The following is a 19467-nucleotide window of genomic DNA, read 5'->3' on the forward strand; positions in this document are numbered from 1 at the left end:
TTTTTTTTTTTTTTGGCTAATAAAACTACTGCCATTTGACAAAAAGCCAACTTCACTACCTTCCCTTGTTCTGCAGTAAATTTAATAATTATAGCCATTCCTGCCAATAGTTTTCAATTCACTTTTCAATCCAATACTAAGCTGATTATGGGCACTCTATGTTTAGGATTTATTGGGAAAAAAGTACTTGAAGACAACGAAGCATGTCTTAGACAAGGATACAATGATCAGTCATTTTTGCCTAAAAAAAAAAACAAACCCCAAAACCTCAACAAACACCTCTACAAAATACCCTTCCCTCAAGTCCAAGCAAACCTCACAGCAGTTAGTCAGTCACTACAGACCAGAGGAAAGCACTGTCGCCTCCTTTACTCTCACCTATGGAAACATCCATTCCTAACCGAGTCTGAATTTATATGGTCCTCAGCAGCTTTGAGGAAGCACAAAAGAAACAACTTGTTACAGGGAACAGACAGTTCAGAGTATTTGGTATTTAAAAGCATATCTTTTAAATATCTTTTCCTTTACTTATTGTATTCTATAGTAAAGTTTACATAAAATACACTGAACCTTGGGGTGTGGGAGTGGGCTCAGCAGGTAAAGGCAATCTCTACCAAGCCTGGTGACAAGTTCTACACTCAGAACCCACACAGTGAAAGCACAAAGCTGACTCCGTGAGTTGTTCTGTAACTTCCAAACACATGTTGTGTCCATACACAGTATTTTAAACAGTAATAAAACATTTTACATATATAAGTAAACTTTATTATTCTGTTTAAAAATATTCTGTCTTAGAATGTTACCTTTGAATGAAAAGAACCACCATCTTTTTATATAACATTAAGTAAAATAAATACTCTGATCTCTGTAGTCAATCAATTTCCTTGACTTTTAATTTCATAACTTCAGTTTTATGTATGTTATCAATCCATTATTAGTGTGAAGTCTTAACTCTTTTAGTCATTTGTAACTAGTCTTCCTATGTTGGAAAGCCAAGCTCTTTCTGCATAGCCTACTCTTTAACCACAACCTCCTAGTCTGATGGTTCTCCGGTTGTGTTTTAAGGGGTCCTTGGAGAAGCCTCTGAAAAGAGGAGATCTCTAGATCAACTCAACTGCAGCTTTAAAGTTTTACACATTGGGTTTCCATGTAAAACATATTTGAAGAAATTCTACTCCTTACAATTCCCCTGTAAGAGCTGCTGGCATAGTATACCAACTCTCAGTTCTCAACTATGGCTGCTGACTATTCACATGCAGAGCCTTGGAAATGCCAGCAATCTTAGAAGACATTCCATCAAACTCTTCCAATAAAACTCCAGTATCAATATTTTTTAAATTGGTTATTTTATTTACTTACATTTCAAATGTTATCCCCCTTTTCAGTTTCCCCTCCACAAAGCCCCTATCCCATCCCCTCCCTCTGATTCTATAAGGGTGTTCCCCCACCCCACTCTCACCTCACTGCCCTGGCATTCCCCTACATTGGGGCATCAAACCTTCACAGGACCAAGGGCCTCCCCTCCCATTGATGCCAGATAAGGCCATCCTCTGCTATATATGTGGCTGGAATTATGGATTGCTCCATGTGTATTCTTTGGTTGGTGGTTTAGTCCCTAGGAGCTCTGGGGTGGGTGGGGGGTCTGGTTGGTTGAGGAAATACAGGGACAGAGAGTGGAACAAAGATTGAAGGAAAGGCCATCCTAAGACTGCCCTACCTGGGGATCCATCCCATATGTAGCCATCACACCCAGTCACTATTGCTGATACCAAGAAGTGCTTGCTGACAGGAGGCTGAGACTGCCAGAGCCTGATCAAGACAGATGCAGATGCTTGCAGTCAACCATCTGAGCACAGGGACTCCAATGGAGGAGTTAGGGGGAAGGACTGAAGGAGCTGAAGGGGTTTGCAACCTTGTAGGAGTATCCATATTCTAATGTGAGCTAAATTGTGAACTACTACTGCTCTACTTTCTTATTTCCACCCACATCTACTTTCCACTTCTCAAGAACACTCTATTTTCTCCCTAGTTATTAGTCATTCCTAGGGGCAGTTCTTTATCAAAGTTGGGTTCCAGATGTAAACCACAACCAATACTCAGATACTCATAGTTCCTTTGAATTTTTGTCAAGCTGACCTTACTAAATGATGACTGGTATAGCCAAAAGTTTTTGATAGTTTATTTTTCACTTTCATTTTCCTTCCCCCCCAATCCCAAAAGAAGGGTGAATCCTAGCACTAATGAGTTCCAGTATATTCCTTCAGGGTCTTACATTCTTTAAATAATACCCAACTCACTCATTTCCTTTTCAGATTTTAAGTAAATTCAACTCAGTTCACACTTAAAATCCCCTTAAACCTGAATGAGCCTTTAGCTTACCTACTTTAAAGAAATATTATGGTAAGATGACTCAGCAGTTAAGAGCACTAACTGCTCCTCCAGAGGTCCTAAGTTCAATTCCCAGTAACCACATGATGGCTCACAACCATCTGTAATGGGATCCAATGCCCTGTTCTGGTATATCTAAAGAGAGTAACAGTGCACTCATACATAAATAAAATAAATATTTTTATTTTATTTTTATTTTCTTTAAATAGTCAAGCTTCTTTAAGAGTACTTTCAGAAGGGCACAGTGAGATGGCTCAGATGGGAAAGGCGCTTGCTGCTAGCCTGATAACCTGAGTTTTACCTGGACACATGGCAGGAGATTGCTGTTGACTCCTACAGTTGTCCTCTGTGCATACACAGATACACAAACCAGATACAAAACTTTTTACAAAATATTGAAGGCTGAACTCACTATTTACTAAGAGTTGTGCAAAGGGATTTACATATATAGTCTCAGTTAGTACTCAAATAATCCATGCTGGAACAATTATTATTATCTGTATTTTATAAATGGGGAACTAGAAAGTCACTACCAAGTCTGTCAAACTTCAAAATTCTCTTAATCTACAAAAATACGATGAAATCTCCAATAAAATGATCTTAAAAGTAATTCAGCCAGAGTATAAAGGGAATATTGCAGTATACAAAATTAGTAATTGTACATACAAAGTTATTTCGTAAACTGAAAACTAACTTGTGATAGGTAAATACATGTTAGGTAGACAACTATAGCCAGAACCTGTTTTCATGCATGTCCTGAGATCACACCTTGCCACAACCCAGGCAATAGCATTGTCTTGAGGGAAACTCACATTACCTTCTGTGACAGGCTGCAGTTTAGAAGACCGTTCTGAATCCGGAGAGTGGAGAGGTTCAGGTTCTTTCAGACTTTCCAAATGCATAAAAGGATCATAATCTACAGATGCCAAATCAGAAAGGCTTATTGGAAAGTACTTTGGATTGCTAAAACTTTGTGCTCCATATACACACCCATGTAATACCTAGGGGGAAAAATGAAAATAATACAAAGTCATTGGTAACATAAAAGCTTGATAAAAACTTATATATTTTAAAACTTAGCTCTTCAATGAAGGTATTATTTATTATCTCATAACAATATGAATGAAATGTAACCAATGGTTTTCATATTCCCAAAATCTAACCCCTCTCAAACTTCTGTAATGGAATAAAAAGTTTGTCTTGTAAGAAGTACTTATAAGTTACTTCTAGGTTCTTTAAACAAAGTCTTATGTACTTTAGAAAATATCTAGCTCTAAACAATTAAAATGTTATATTCAGAAATGTTATCAGATACTGAATGTTATTTAAGTAGTTTTAAAAACACTTGGTTATGAAATAAATAATAAAGTAAGCAAGAAGGTATACCTTATAAATACAGTTGAGAACAGATTTTTCTGTCTTATCATTTTCTGCTCCTGTAGCATGGACTGGTTGGAGTAGTGTCTTTAAAGGTAAGGCCATGATCCAGTCCAGAAGGCAAAGAAGTAATGAGACAACCAACTGTAACAAATAACAATAAAATGATCATCAATGTAAACTTATAAGAGAAGGGTTTCACCCACCCACTTTTTTTGAGAAAGGCTCTCATGTAGCCAAGGATGTAGCAGCTATGATGGTCTAATGTTATCAACTTGATAGGACCTAGAATCACCTAGGAGACAAACTGCTATATGTCTGTCAGAGTTTCTAAATTGGACTGGGAGATTCTGTCTCAAAATACTAAGGTGGAAAGCAATTGAGAAAGACATCAAACATGAACCCCTGGCTTCCATATAAACATGCACACATGTGTGCATGCATGTACACACCCATACATACATACATGCAGGAAAGTTGAGGAGATGAGATAGACAGGTGCTACCTTAAAAGTGAGAAGTACTTTTACATGCACTGGGATGCAAAACTGAATAAAAAAATGAAAGCAAGCAGGGAGACAGCATTCCTCACTCTCTGCTCCCTAACTACACACACGGTATGACTAGCTGTCTCACACTTTACTTAAATTATATTTACCAAGTATTTTATTAAAGACCAAAGAAAAATAACTAATACATTAGCCATAAATAACCTCAAATTCCTGATCTTCCTGCTTTCACTTCCCAAATACTGAGACAACAAACCTGTACCAACATGCCAGGTTTATGCAGTGCTGGGGATTGAGTCCAGGGCTTTGTCAATGATAAGCAAGCATGTTATCCATTGAGCCATCTTCAGACCTCCAATAAGGGATTATTAATAATCAATAAATCAATTTCTTATTCTTGGGTTCTAGAATTTATTATAGAACTATAAATCCTAACTTTAACTATAAACACTGACATAGATATACAATTCATTAATTATAAAAGTAATGTACATTGAGGTTGAGAAAGAGCATACAAAGCTTGGTACCCTAAGCATAAGACAAAAAAAGAAAAAGGAAACATAATTGCATTCAAGTTACTCTACACAGATATAACATAAGGTTTTAGCTCATGTATTAGCATCAGGCCTGCTTTCCATTTTTCCTATTCATTTATTATTTTTGTGTATATATGTGTGAGTGGATGTACCATGAAGCTTGCGGAGGTCTGAGGACAGCTTGTGGGAGTCTGTTTTCTCCTTCCACCATGTAGATTCCAGAGATTCAGCTTAGGTTCTTAGCCTTGGTAACAAATACTTACACCCACAGATCCATCGCATTATCTCCAACTTTCCTGTGTGTATATGTGTGTGTGCATGTGTGGTGTTTTTCTCCATTGCTCTCCATCTTATTATTTGAGACAGAATCTCTCACTGCATGTAGTGTTTACTGATTGAGCTACATTGGCAAGCCCCAAGCATACTCCTGCTTCTGTTTCCCCAGCCCTGAGATTACTGGTGTGTACACTCAGTCTGGCTTCTTATGTTGTGTTGGGGGCCTGAAGTGAGGTCTTCATGCTTGCACGTCAAGCACTTTACAGTCTGAGCCATCTCCTCAGCTACCTCCATTTTCCTTTTCTAATTTGTAACGTTTCACTGAGTATGCTGTCAGAAAGCATTTACTCATTTTATTAAACAAAAGCTTTCATTATTTGGGGATTTAGCTCAGTAGTAGAGCACTTGCCTAGCAAGCACAAGGCCCTGAGTTCTGTCCTCAGCTCCATAAAAAAAAAAAAAATCAAAATAAAAGCTTTCATTAAGTTTTGAGATAATAGATATCATAGATACAATACTTTTATCCTAAGATAAAATTATCTTATGTATTAGATTTAAAAATCATAATTAATGTTAAGTAATAATTAGTGACATGAAAGTGGCAATCAGGCCGCAGCAAGGATCTACTCATCATTAAAGATAATTTATTCAAGTCAAATTTAATCCAATTCTAACCAATGGACCCTCACAAAATCAAAATCCTCCAAGAGAGAAAGTAGAAAATGCCTTTGGTGGTTTGAATGAGAATGGTCCCCAAAGGCTTTTATGAACACACTGTCCCCCAAAGATGGAATTGTTTGAGAAAGATTAAGAGTGTAGTCTTGCTGGAAGAACTGTCTTACCACATGGCATCATGAGAACAATGGCTGTTCTAGTAAACTAACAACTGTTAGAAAAATAGTCTATAAAAAAGTTTAAAATGTAACACTATGTTTATAAACAGGACACAAGGTTTGGGCCATTCTTTTGTTATAGAGAACATTACTGAGTGAGCTAGTGAAATCTAAGTAAGATTTATAGATTACAATGAACAGACCCATGTTATGATCTAAATGCTGACAGCTGTACTATGGTTATAAAGAGGAACTGCTTCATCTTAGGAAGAACACATGAAGTTTGTATGCACTGTGTGTAATATGTAGCATGTACTATGCATACACTACACTCAGAGGGATAAAGCAAGTATAGATTAAAGGGAGGAATAAAATGAATTATTTATTAACAACTCCTCCTACTCTACTTGAAACTTCTCTATAATATGAAATTATGGGCTCTGGGTGTTTGCTTCCCAATGCAGGAGTCTCTAAGTTCCACCTGCAGCATCATAATACACAAACTCAAATATACCCCTGAAATGAAATGTTCCAACTCCAGAACTGAAATCAAAGTTCTGAACTGGGTTAAAAACGATTTAACCTAAATCTTTTCTCTGTCAGTTGGGGTATAAGTTTAGTTTTGTTTAAGGTTGCAGTAATTCCTATGAAGTGCATAGTGACAGGGTTCTTTCTTCTTTTTCTTTTTAAATAACCATGACTTAAATGATCTTTTCTCTTTTTTCTTTTTCTGGCAGTGCTGATGATTAAACACAGGATGTCTTGCATGCTAGGCAACTGCTCTGGAGGTAAGCTCTACCTCTAGCTCCTTTTAAGCTCTACCTATATATATGTTTAAAATTTCACTAGAGTCACCAATAACAATACATTTTTCCAGAAATCTAAAATTCCTTGCTTATACAGAGCTTACTCATATTCTTAGAAGCCCATGGCTAAGCAAGGGGTATGGACCCCACTGTAAGTAATCTGACTGTCACCCATAAGAAATGTGTCTTTATACTGTGCCTTGCTTACTGGTATTAATGGTGCCTAGGTAAAATAAGACAATTCAGTAAGTGCTTATCTAAGTGTAATACGTAAGCTTCACACAAAATTTTGATGAAAGAAAATGAAAGGTATAAGGATGTAAACAGTGGAAAAAACCAGTGAATTTGGGTAATCCTCTGATGCTAACTCTCCTGAGAGGCAAGCCAGACATTCTAAACATGCCTAGGACAACAACAGGAATTTGAAAACTACAGAGAAATGTGCTCCTGGTTCGAGAAGCTGAATGACCACTCCCTGCAGACAGTGCATTCAGGGGGAAAGGGCACTCTGGAACAATGTTGGAAAAATATTTTTTCTTCAAGCAAGTGACTAGATTATGACAGTGCCCATACTAGCTTAAACCTGCTCCTACTTGTTACTGCTGATTAGTAGAAGAGTGAATGATAAAATTTAAGACCGGAAAAGCATTCAGGGGATTAAATTCTGTACTTTCTGAACTTGTCTTCCTGTCTCTTCTATTAGCCCCTCGTCACTCCTACTCAATCTCCCCTCTGCCTGCTCATTATTCTTTGTACTCAATCTTAATTGTCTCTCTGTAAGTGAACATATACATTCCTACAATTTTAATACTACTCTTGTATTGACAATGGCAACAGTTTTATTCTCGGCTTTGAGCTCTCTAAATAGGCAAATCAGAATAGCTTTGCTGGTGGTGTCTGCCTGGCCTTCCTCTCAAAGGGTACAGCACAGAAAACAGAAACTTATTTTCTTATCGGTTCCCTGACTTTCTCCTTGGTTGCAGATTCCACTTTCTGGATATCTATTTACATTCCTTTAGTCTTGGTTTAGATCATCATCATTGTAGAGACCTTTTTTTTTTTTTTTTTGGTTTTTAACAACTTTTATTCCATTTAAGTAACTCATTCTTGTTTCTAAAGTGACTTTCCACAAAATTCATCCCATTTCATTATACATTAAAATGCTTCAAGAAAAGCGGCTTCAAAGAATGACTTCCCCAAAGCCCAAGGTTCTTCTTACTGTACCCAAAGGTTGTAAAGCCCGGCCGCTTCCCATTTCTGCAACCTCGTGTCTCTGAACTATCAACCATATAAAGCACATTTTGGTATGGAACTGCTTCATATTCCCCAAAATACATTATTCTGTTTTCCATCTCCATGACTACAGGTTATTCCTTTTATTTGGAATAACTCTAGGTCTTATATAGAAAATTCTAATCATCATTGAGAAAATTCCTTCTTTTTCCTTAATAATTATTTCTTCCTATAAGCTATGCTATTTTGTATTGCAGAAACTTTTATTCATATTATTTAGAGGTGTGTGTGTGTGTGTGTGTGTGTGTGTGTGTGTATGTAGGTCAAGGGACACGTTGCGGGAATCAGCCCTTTCCGTCTAAACACAGTCCCAGGGACTGAATCATCAGGACGGTAGCAGCACCATCTTGTTGGCTCTCTTCTACTTTTTATAGTAAACATTTAACTCACTCATGTCTCTAAACTTTAAATTCCATTAGAGTGGAAAATATAATTTTTAACTCTGTTTAACTAGTGTCAACAGAACACTATTCATATATTTTGTGATTAATAAAAAGGATTAGGCAAACAGAGGAAAATTTGGTAGTATAGATTTTGCATAATAGCTATGACTCCATAAAAAGATGATATAAAAGGAAAATTAGTTATTCACAAATTATTTACAAGCTAGACTTGGAATTTATACTGCAGCCATACATATGAAAATGAAAGACTCTTGACTAAAAGTAGACTGTAAGTTGAACATCCTTAATACAAAATCTCTAATGTAAAATCCTCAAAAATTCAAAACTTTGTGAGTACTAACACACTGCTATAAGCAGAAAAGTCAAACCTCACCTCATATGACAGGATGTAGACCAAATAAATGCAGGTGTACTAAATAATTGCATAAACTATCCTCAGATATAAGATGCACAGAAAATATAAAGGATTTTTTTGTTTAGATTTGAGTCCCAACCCCAAGACAGCCAACAATATAATGCAAATCTTTAAAAAGCCTAAAGTCTAAAACACTTATATTCCCAAACTTCTTATCCTTTGTATTCAAAAGGCAGAGGCAGGTGGCTATCAGAGTTCAAGGCCAGACTGGTCTACAGAGTGAGTTTCAGGACAGCCAGGACAACACAGAGAAACCCTGTCCCAAAACACAAAAAACATGAATCCAAACCAAACCAAACCAAACCAAACCAAACCAAAACAGTACACTACTAACAAATAAGAGGTATGCTTCTAATATATCCTGTACTCTATTTATTATAAATATCGTAACCTTCTACTGATAACAGCTATAGTGACTATCTTCAGAGGTGGTAAATTTCTCAGAATCTCTAACAACTTCAAAATCTGGCAGATTATAGTAAAATCATTATAAGTAAACAAAATGTTTGCTAAGATTCCTTACTCTGATATTTTAAGACAATCAAATGGTCCATGAAATTGAAACTAGAATGAATTTTGTTTAAAACTATTTATTTAATGTGCATAAATATTTGTTTACATGTATGTCTGTTCACCACATGTGTGCCTGTGCCGTGAGGCCAGAAGGAGTTGGATGCCCTGGACTCCAGTGAGCTTCTACGTGATTCTGAAAACTGAACCTAGGTCCTCTGGAATAGCAACAAGTGCTCTTAACTGCTGAGCCATCTCTCTAGTCTGTAAAATAAACTTTTTATACCTAAGTAATAAAAAGTTTTAGTATATTATACTTTATTTTAAATATAGATGAGTTATATAAATATTTGTACTTTTAAAATGTTAAATTTAAATATTCAAGATAAATCACATATTAAATGTCAAAAATTTAAAATTTACCCTCTTGTCCATTTCATATGATGAAGCTTCTGTACTTGGCAAAAGGTGGGTGATAGTTGCTATTAGGATCTGCAGGCAAAAGATGAATAAACAAATAAATGAGTTTAAAATACATTAAATTCACTGTGTTCCTTAAATTTTAATTATTACATGCTTAAGTATTATAAAATATTTTGCTGCAAGTTTAACATCACTATAGTTTCTAAACACAGCATCTAACCCATACACTGTTACTTTAATTTGTACCATGTAAGCTTTTAAAGTACATTTAACTGTTATTCATTTATAATCTTTATGCAGAGAACTAAAATTACATATGTTCTGCCAATGATAAATCACTTTATACTATTTCAATTCATAAAGGTCAATTGATGTGTATAAACATAGATATTTATTTCCATTAGGGGAAATCTAAAGACAGAGGTAAAGGATTTATAAAAATCATTATAATCCTACCACCTCAAGAACCATATTCCACTGCTTTTTCAGATCTCACTACTTATGTGGACAGAGAAGCCTGTATCCAAATGCTTCAAAATCCAAAAATTTGAGAGTGTATTCCAAAAGTTTTTGTGATCAGGGATATCCCTCAATTGGTAGAGTACTTGCCTAGGATGCAGGGACCCCGAGTCACATTCACAGAATCACATAAAAATGAGCTTGCCAGAGCAGGCCAGCAATCCCAGCCCTGGGGAGGCCCGAGCAGGAGGGTCGAGCGGAGGAGCAGGAGTTTAAGGCATGCTCAGCTACACAGTAAATTTCAGCCTAGCCTGGGCAATATCAGACTCTGTCTCTAAACTTAAATGGTTTGGGTTTTAGAGAATTTCAGATTTTTGGGTTAGGGTTGACAGAGTCTATGAAAAGTATTCCAAGACAGGGAAAATAACCAAACCAAAACCAAACCAAACCAACCAAACAAACAAAAAACCCTGAACTTTTACAATACTTGTAAATAAGCATTTCAGAAAAGGAATACTCAAGATATGTATTGGTAACATGTGTAATATACTCTTTGATAAAAGAGTGCTTTAAATTAATACATATTAAAAGCACCAAAAGTTACATAAACATGAAATAAAGAACATGACAAACAGTTCTGAGTTCAAGTTGCCTCTCTATCTAGGCCTCCTGAGTAGACAGGGTTACAAAAATGTACACCATTCCAAGATTTTTTGTTTTAAAGGGATATTTAATCTACATGAGTATTTTGACTGCATGTTTGTATGTGCACCATATTCGTTACTGACCAGAAAGTCAGAAGGTGCAGATGGTTGGGAGCTAAAATGTGGAATCAAACTTAGGGTTTCGGGAAGAGCAACACTGTTAGCCACTGAGCCATCTCTCCACCCTATCCCTTAATTTCTTCTCTTCCTCTTCTTCCTTCTTTTCCTCCTCCTCTTCTTTTTTACTTATATGTCCATTTCAGTATTTGTAGGTTTGCATGCTGACTGTGTGTATGAGTGCCCAAGGAAGCCAGAGAGTGGTACCATTCCATGGAGCTGGGCTACAGAAGTTGGGGGATATCTGATGTGAGTACTGGGATTGAGCTCAGGTTCTCTGAAAGGCTAGTGTAATTGCTAAGCAACCTCACCAACCCCATTCCCAGCTTTTTTTTTTTTTTTAAAAATTTATGTGCATATATGTTTGTCTATGTGTGGGTATGTCCACGTAAGTGCAGGCTGTGTGGAGGTCAGAGCCATTGGATTTTCCTTTAGCTGGAGACTTAGGCAGCTGTAAGCCATTTAATGTGGGTTTGGGAACTGACCTCTAGTCCTATGCAAGAACAATAGACTCTTAGCTGCTGAGGCAGCTCTTTAGTGCCCCCCCCCACCCCTCCAATTCTTAGCCTTTATTCAATTTCTTTTGTAGAAATTGGGATTGAACCTAAGCCCTTGTGTATACTTGGCAAGTATTCTACCATCATGCTACATCTCCAACTCGTTAAAAATCACTATTTTGAAACAGGGTCTCACTAAGTAGTTCAGGGTGTCTCAGAATATGTTATTCTCCACCTCAGCATCCTGAATAGCTTGGTATGACAGATACAAATCTCCACAACCCAACCTCTTTGGCTTTGTTTGCATGGTGCAAATGTAGTAAAGAGTCTGGTACAAATGTAAGGGCTCATGTGCATGTGTGGAGGCTAAAGATATATTATGTCAATATAAACCCTACAATAGAAAGGGAGCCCTGATTTACTTAAGATATACCAAAGAATCACACTGTTTCAACCCAAGCCTAAAATTTACATAAATAAATAATTTATACAGAAAACGGCTTTATTTAGTTCTCCTCTCTTAAATGAGGTAAAGGGGTGAAAGGACTCATTTCTTATATTAGTTTAAAAATTATATGTTTAAAATTTAGTGGGGAACTGCAGAAATGGCTCTGCAGTGCAAAGACTGGCTGCTTTTCTTGAGGAGATTCAAATCTAAGCACCAAGTAGCTCAAAACTTTCTGAAACTCCAATTTCAAGGGTCTATTACACTCTTTTAGCCTCTGTAGGCCCAAGCACACAAATGGTGTACATACATACATGCAGGCAGAAACACTTTCACACATAAGATAAATGTATCTTAAAAACCAACCAGGAGCATACATGGGCTAGTCTCAGGCCCCTGGCACAAATATAGCAGAGGTTGCCTGGTTAGGCCTCAGTGGGAGAAGATGCGCTTAATTCTTGAGAGACTTGGTGCCCCAGGGAAGAGAAGGCTTGGTGGGGGCAGAGCACCCTCTCGGAGACAAGAGGGAGGAGGAATGGGATGAGGAACTGTGGGGGGGGGGTCAAAGGAGGGGCAACAACTGGAATGTTAATAAATAAAAAAAAATCAAAGAATTTATCAGGTAAAATAAACAAGTATTTAACTATGAGAAAATTAGTACCTATTAAAATAACCTTATATTTCAAGGTATCCATATTTAAGGAAAAATTTTACAAGCTTATAATAATAAAAAAATAATGAAAATTTATTTACCTGAATAATTTTCAAGGGAGAATCTGGCTGGTAAGTCTGAAGTCTAGGTACATAGTGAACTAGCATATGAAGCATGTTACAAGCTACGTGGGCAACTGTTTTATTAGTAAACTGCAACAAAAAAAAAATCAGTTATAAAAATTTATTCATTAATAGTCACCACTATTAGCTTCTGATAATTTAAAGTTTTGTTTTCTTTTATCATAAATTTCAGCTGTTATACTGTACACCCTCAAAGCTTGTATCTGCAGTTTTTACTCTGTTCTTCACCTTGCTTAGCAAAGTGCCTTAAACATAGCATGCGATCAGAAAGATCTGTCAATTAACTGGCGTTATTCAAAAGTGCTTACTATGTAAATTATATAGTTTTAAACAGGTGGTATTAAAAGATTGAAGACAAAAATATATTCATATAAGCAGGGCATGATGGAGCATATTTGAAATTCTCACACTCAATGCTAAAGTAGGAAAATTATAAGTTCACTGACAGTCTGAGTGTTCTTTTGAATTGGGATTAGCATAGGCTAAATAGTGAGACTTTGTCTCAAACAATAACAGAAAAACAAACAAGACTAACCAACTAACCAACCAAACAACCAAACAAAACACAAAAATAATACCAGAATAGAGTAAAACTTTAAAATTTAATTCAGATTTTCCAAATGACTATATTATCACTATTTTTTAATGAGTGGAGGTGTTGTACCTGCATGTGCACCATGTATGTGCCTGGTACCCAAGGAGGCCACCATGTATGTGCCTGGTACCCAAGGAGGCCACCATGTATGTGCCTGGTACCCAAGGAGGCCACCATGTATGTGCCTGGTACCTAAGGAGGCCATCATGTATGTGCCTGCACGTGCACCATGTGTGTGCCTGGTACCCAAGGAGGCCACCATGTATGTGCCTGCATGTGCACCATGTGTGTGCCTGGTACCCAAGGAGGCCAGAAGACAACACTGAGTACCTTGGAACCAGAGTTATACAGAGTTCTGAGTTGCCATGTGGATGCTATGGAATTGAACTCAGAGTCCTCTGAAATGGTAGTAAGTGCTCATAACCAGTGAGCCATAGTTTCAGCCCCCAAATTACTACTTCTGAACTAATTCTATTCTTGTTATAAAGAAGATATTATTAATAGTAAAACAAAAAGCCAAAAAACTCAATAATTTAGGAAGATCAGAGAGTAAGTCACAAAAAATTTAGTTAAAAAACCAAGAGGCAGCCCCTGAATCCACCCCTGCTGCTGCCTGGGCAGGGAAAAGGCAGGGGCAGGGGGCACAATGCCTGTATTATTAAACATGAATTCAATTAAAAAAAGAAGACCAAGAGGGCTAGGAAGGTGGTCCTGCTTGTGCCTACAGCCCATGACTGGGACTCTGCTCTCAACATACACATAGACACATATACTCTCTCCCTCCCTACTTCTCCCTTTTCCCTCTCTATGCTACCACTCCCTCCTTCCCTTCCTCTCCTTCCCTGTAGTAGGATCTGATGATTTTTTTAATTTCCTCAGTTTCTCCCCCCTCTCCCTCTATCTCACACAGACACACACACACACAAAATCACTTCTCTCCTATATATGCTGCTTTTTTTTTTAAATGGCTGTTTTCTTTTTAAAATATCACTCACATGTTTTTTAGGGAAGAAATCAAATACAGAAAGTTCAGAACAATGAGCTCATTACACAAATACCTGAGACTTAAGAGTGGGACCATTCTTAAGGCAAGTCAGAATCAAGAGGTTAACGTACTGATAAATGATGAAAATGATCATTCAATGTCTGGGAAAAATCATGCATTATAAATGATCTCAATATATTTCATTATAGTTTTCTTACCTTTAATGAAACACAAATTACATTCAGAGCTTCTTTAATTTGAGGATGATGAGATTCATGGACTAATTCTTCACAAATCCAAATACCTAAACTGCAAAGTGCTACACATCTGGGGGGCGTGGGGAAAGACAGCAATGACACAGGGGACAAAAATTTAAATAAAACACAACAGTACATTCACTTTTTAAGAGAATCAAAGACTTTGTTACTCTATAAGTTAGTTGATGGTGATGAATTTACTCTATAAGCTAGCTGAAGAAAAGAAAGAAGATTCATAAAATGAATTAGGTAGTATTTCTTCTGTTTCTATTTTATGGAACAGTTGAAGGAATATTGATATTAGGTCTTCTTTGAAGGTCTGGTTGAATTCTGCACTAACGCCATCTGGCCCTGGGCTTTTTTGGTTGGGATGTTTTTAATGGTTTCTATTTCCTTAGGGGATATGGGCCTGTTTAGATAGTTTACCTGCTCTTCATTTAACTTTGGCACGTGGTATCTGTCTAGAAAATCATCCATTTCATCTAGATTTTCCAGTTTTGTTGAGTATTGGCTTTTGTAGTAGGATCTGATGATTAATTTCCTCAGTTTCTGTCGTTATGTCTCCCTTGTAATTTCTGATCTTGTTAATTTGGATACTGTCTCTGTGCCCGTTAGTTAGTTTGGCTAAGGGAGCAGTGAGAGACCCTATGTGTTAATAAAATAAAGTGGAGAGAAACAGGGACACTCGATGTCTTCCTATGCGCATGCATGCAGGAGCACCTGCATAGACATGTGAACACATTCATGCACACATACAGACATGAAAAGAAAGGGAAAGTACGAATCTTCTGATAGTCTATTAAAAATCAAGATCAAATAGGTAGCTATTAAAATGTACTGTTTCCTTAAATATATACAATTTCCATAATATATTTTAATGAACACTGATGTCTACTGCTGTAATTCAAACTACTTCATAAGGAATAAATATGATGATTAAGTAAATATACTTAAATAAGATTAAAACTAGTTATTTTAGTTATGGAGGATGAAGACTTTTAGAAGTCTAGAATAATATGAAATGTGGTTATCAATTTTTACAAAATGCCAAGAACAGTAGTTATATTAATTGTTAGGTTTAAGACTTACCGTGCAGGACCAGAGGGCTCATCTCTTGCTGAGCTTAATACAGTTTTAATTATAAGTTCCTAAAACAAGAAATAAAAGAATTAATGGAAGGGAAAAAAAGGGAAACAGAGAAAAGAAACACAAGAAATGACTAAGATGTCATCATATCCTAATTCAACAAATATTAGTTGGCCATTCTGGGCCAGATAGTGCTCTAGGCAGTAGAAATAGAGTGGGTAAGTAAAGTTTGTTCTTTAATAAAATCTTAGCATTATTCTAAAAAGTAACTAACACATCATGAAATTTGTAACTCAATGACTTAGTCACAGAGTTAGTCACTATGGCTCAAACTGCAGGGCCCAGAGCCTTGACAACAGCACTTTTCATGGCACTTCCCTCTATCTTGCTCTAAGAGGTATTGCGTCCATAGGACCAAACATGTGATCATGTCAAATTTCCTCTTTAAACAGAGGCCGACTTCTGCAGTCTCCAAACAATGTTTTACTAGTTTTCTAACCGGGTGAGCTGTCATGCCTGCTCCTGATGACTATGAAGGTCCTACAATGCTGCAGGTATAGGAGGGTGCCAATCCAAAGAGCAGAAAATTTCTATCACTTTGATAGAATTTACCAAGAAATACAAAGTGGAAGTCAAAACATTTAGCTTTAGTTTGACATCTTAATCTTAGAAGCTTGTATTAGCAGCACAAGTCTTGGGCACAGGCTATTTGTACACATGTTCAGTGAGTGTGAGAGAGAATGACTCCTAAGGGACAGACATGTGAGTAGGCTCCATAGTGAGAAAAGGGTTCAAAGCTGAAAAGGCTTTGCTCATAGTAGACATATTAATTTGATGCCTGGAACATTAACATTCTTTAATAATTAGATATCAAAAAGAAAAAGGGAAGACAGATTATATCTTATTATATTTTATCTTATCTCTTACCTTAACATCTGTAAATTGAGACACAGCAATATCAGGAATGTTGGGATGGAGAGCAGGCAGCTCACAATATAAGTTGGGAAAGCAAACTAAAGATCCCAGAAGAACTTGTGCTTCTACTCTTGGTGCCTATATAACAGATTTAAACAATCTTTAGGCCGGGTGGTGGTGGCACATGCTTTTAATCCCAGCACTTGGGAGGCAGAGGCAGGTAGATCTCTGAGTTCGAGGCCAGCCTGGTCTACAGAGTGAGTTCCAGGACAGCCAGGGCTACACAGAGAAACCCTGTCTCAAACAAAACAAAACAAACAAAAAAAAAACTTTAAAACACTGTTTAATTTTTGTCCTTAAAACTACCATTAAAATATTCTGTTATATAATTAAATTGATCAGGGCAGTGAGAGCATGAAAAGACTCAGAAGGAAAGGAGAATGCCATAGTTAGGTTTCCATCTAGAATTTCTACAGAGGGAATTGTTAATCTCAGTAAATACTGGACAAATAGCAAAACTTTCTTAAAAAGCGACCAATAAACAGAAATCATCTGCAGGTAATGAATTTTAAATAGGAATATAAGCTGATACCAGAATACATGCAAGCTAATTAAAGGAAAATGATTATTTTGTAACTTATTGAGAGACAGCGAATTGCTATATAGGCCAGGCTGGTCCCAAACTAACTTTGTAGCCCAGCCTCCCAAGTGCTGGGCTTATAGATATGTACGACCATGCCTAGCTAAATTATTTTAAGTGTAATTCACACTTCATTATATATTGTTCAAATAAGTTGACAACTTATTGTCACTACTTTAGAATAAATAAAAAGGGATTAAAATGTTAATTCTGTCTTTAAGAAACAGGTACCAGTCTAGCTGGTTTTTACCATTTTATGGATATGAAAAAACCACTGTCCTTAGTATTTACTAACACTATAATTTATGTTAATATAAATCCTACAGTAAAAAGTGACTTCATGTTGTCTTTCACTTTATTGAGTCAATTCTTTCAACCCTAAACATTTCCTCTTCTGCCTTCTTACATGTCCATTAAACAGGAACCAATGCATTATTTTACTTACTTACAATACTTAGAAACTGGCTTATAGGTTTAAAAATATGTACTAAAAATATGAAATGCCAATATATTTACAAAACAATACTTCCATTCACATAAATCAAGACTCAATCTCTAAACAGACTAGCAGCTTAGTAAGATTTAAGCTTACACTACTCTCAGCAGATCAGAACAGATTAATTTTGATTGGACCTGTTAGAGTATACCTAAATCCTCACCCTAAAGAGGATGAGGAAGGACATTTATAAGTTGAAGGTCTGCCAGTACGATCAGCAATACATTTCTCAAACAAACAACAAAAAAAAGATAAAATACATGTCCACATTTAAAAACAACCTAGACTTACAGATATGAAAGGACAGGGTAAACTTACATCTATCATCCTGGTTTAAAACTATCCTGTACAAATAGAGCTGATTTTGAAAAATATCAATATTTAGTTGAAGAGATTAGTTGAGGTTTTCTGCTAAGTTGGGTAAAGTAACTGATAATATCTGAATTTGAGACTATAAGAGGAACAGACTTACAAGTCTATGTAATAGTTCTGTAATAGTTAAGGACAAAATCTGATCAATTATATTATAATCTGCTAAAGGACAGAGGGAAACATTAACAATGAAAGGTAATATAGATGGGATTTAAAATGAGAAGCAGAAGATCAAGACTTGGAGTCGGTGTTTTTAACACCATCCAGAGGAAGACTGCCTTTATTTAACCTTACAGGGGACATGTGTGTGTCTAGCTTGTTTCCTACAATGATTGGTTTCTATGTAGCCTTTCTCAGTAATAGGCATTATATGAATTAGAGTGCACAGAAAGAAACTATATATTCTGCAATATTCAAAGGAAGTTATTACATAACTAACACCCAGATGGAGGGGAGGAAAGTCGCATCAAAAGCATAGAGGCTTAATTCAGCAGAACATACAATTAGTCATCTGGAGTAACTGGTCCACTGATGAGCAAAAGTTTGTACAGTAACAGTTTAAACAGCAATCTCCTTTGAGTTCTATCAAGTTTTGTTAGTCTCTAAGAGGTTGATTATCTGGGTACACTGGTAATACTATCATGGACTTGTAGCTTGTGTACCATCTTTAGTTTGTCTTCCATGTAATTTAATCCAAGAGTAATATATTCTTTAATATTCTCAAGGCACAGGTTTAACTATCTCTTACCATATTTTAAAGTATTTGTTTAAGCCAGTATTATACCGTAACTTGGTTCACAGTATTCAAAACCTTCTAAGATGTATCCCAAAACAATGCTTCTTGATTTTTTTTTAAACCATAGTCATTTATTTTTCTATTTTTTTTTAAGATTTATTTATTATTATAAATGAGTACACTGTAGCTGTCTTCAGATGCACCAGAAGAGGGCGTCAGATTTCATTATGGGTGGTTGTGAGCCACCATGTGGTTGCTGGGATTTGAACTCATGACCTTTGGAAGAGCAGACGTTGCTCTTACCCGCTGAGCCATCTCACCAGCCCCGCTTCTTGATTTTTAACCAAGAACATCATTCATCATTTATGATCTAATCACAAAGTTGTGACTTGGTGCTTAGGGATGGGTCTGAGAGTCCGAATGCTAATGAGCAGCCAGATCACAGTATATGTGGTGCAGATTATGCTTCGGGTGATAAGAACACTTTTTTGTTCTGTTGACTATACTCCTGCATATTAAACTCCAAGCAAAATGGACTGTCATTCTTTGAGCATACTTCAATTGAGTCTATTTACTATAACCTGAATACTTTCCTCCAT

At 36.5% G+C, this 19467-nt stretch overlaps 1 protein-coding gene across 8 annotated transcripts in view; it reads right to left on the reverse strand.

Annotated features, from left to right (window-relative positions):
- Ralgapa1 (Ral GTPase activating protein catalytic alpha subunit 1) overlaps positions 1 to 19467 on the reverse strand; it is a 223021-nt gene that overhangs the window by 81156 nt on the left and 122398 nt on the right. For all 8 annotated transcript variants that reach the window (XM_031356026.1, XM_031356025.1, XM_031356021.1 and 5 more), the window contains 7 exons: positions 16637 to 16762; positions 15713 to 15771; positions 14585 to 14693; positions 12745 to 12855; positions 9770 to 9838; positions 3775 to 3909; positions 3206 to 3389 (listed from right to left, as the gene is read on the reverse strand). In XM_031356026.1, coding sequence (XP_031211886.1) covers positions 3206 to 3389; positions 3775 to 3909; positions 9770 to 9838; positions 12745 to 12855; positions 14585 to 14693; positions 15713 to 15771; positions 16637 to 16762 — 793 coding nt within the window. The remainder of the gene's footprint in view (positions 1 to 3205; positions 3390 to 3774; positions 3910 to 9769; positions 9839 to 12744; positions 12856 to 14584; positions 14694 to 15712; positions 15772 to 16636; positions 16763 to 19467) is intronic.

The sequence above is a fragment of the Mastomys coucha genome, unplaced genomic scaffold, assembly GCF_008632895.1.
Source record: "Mastomys coucha isolate ucsf_1 unplaced genomic scaffold, UCSF_Mcou_1 pScaffold6, whole genome shotgun sequence".
NCBI lineage: Eukaryota > Metazoa > Chordata > Mammalia > Rodentia > Muridae > Mastomys > Mastomys coucha.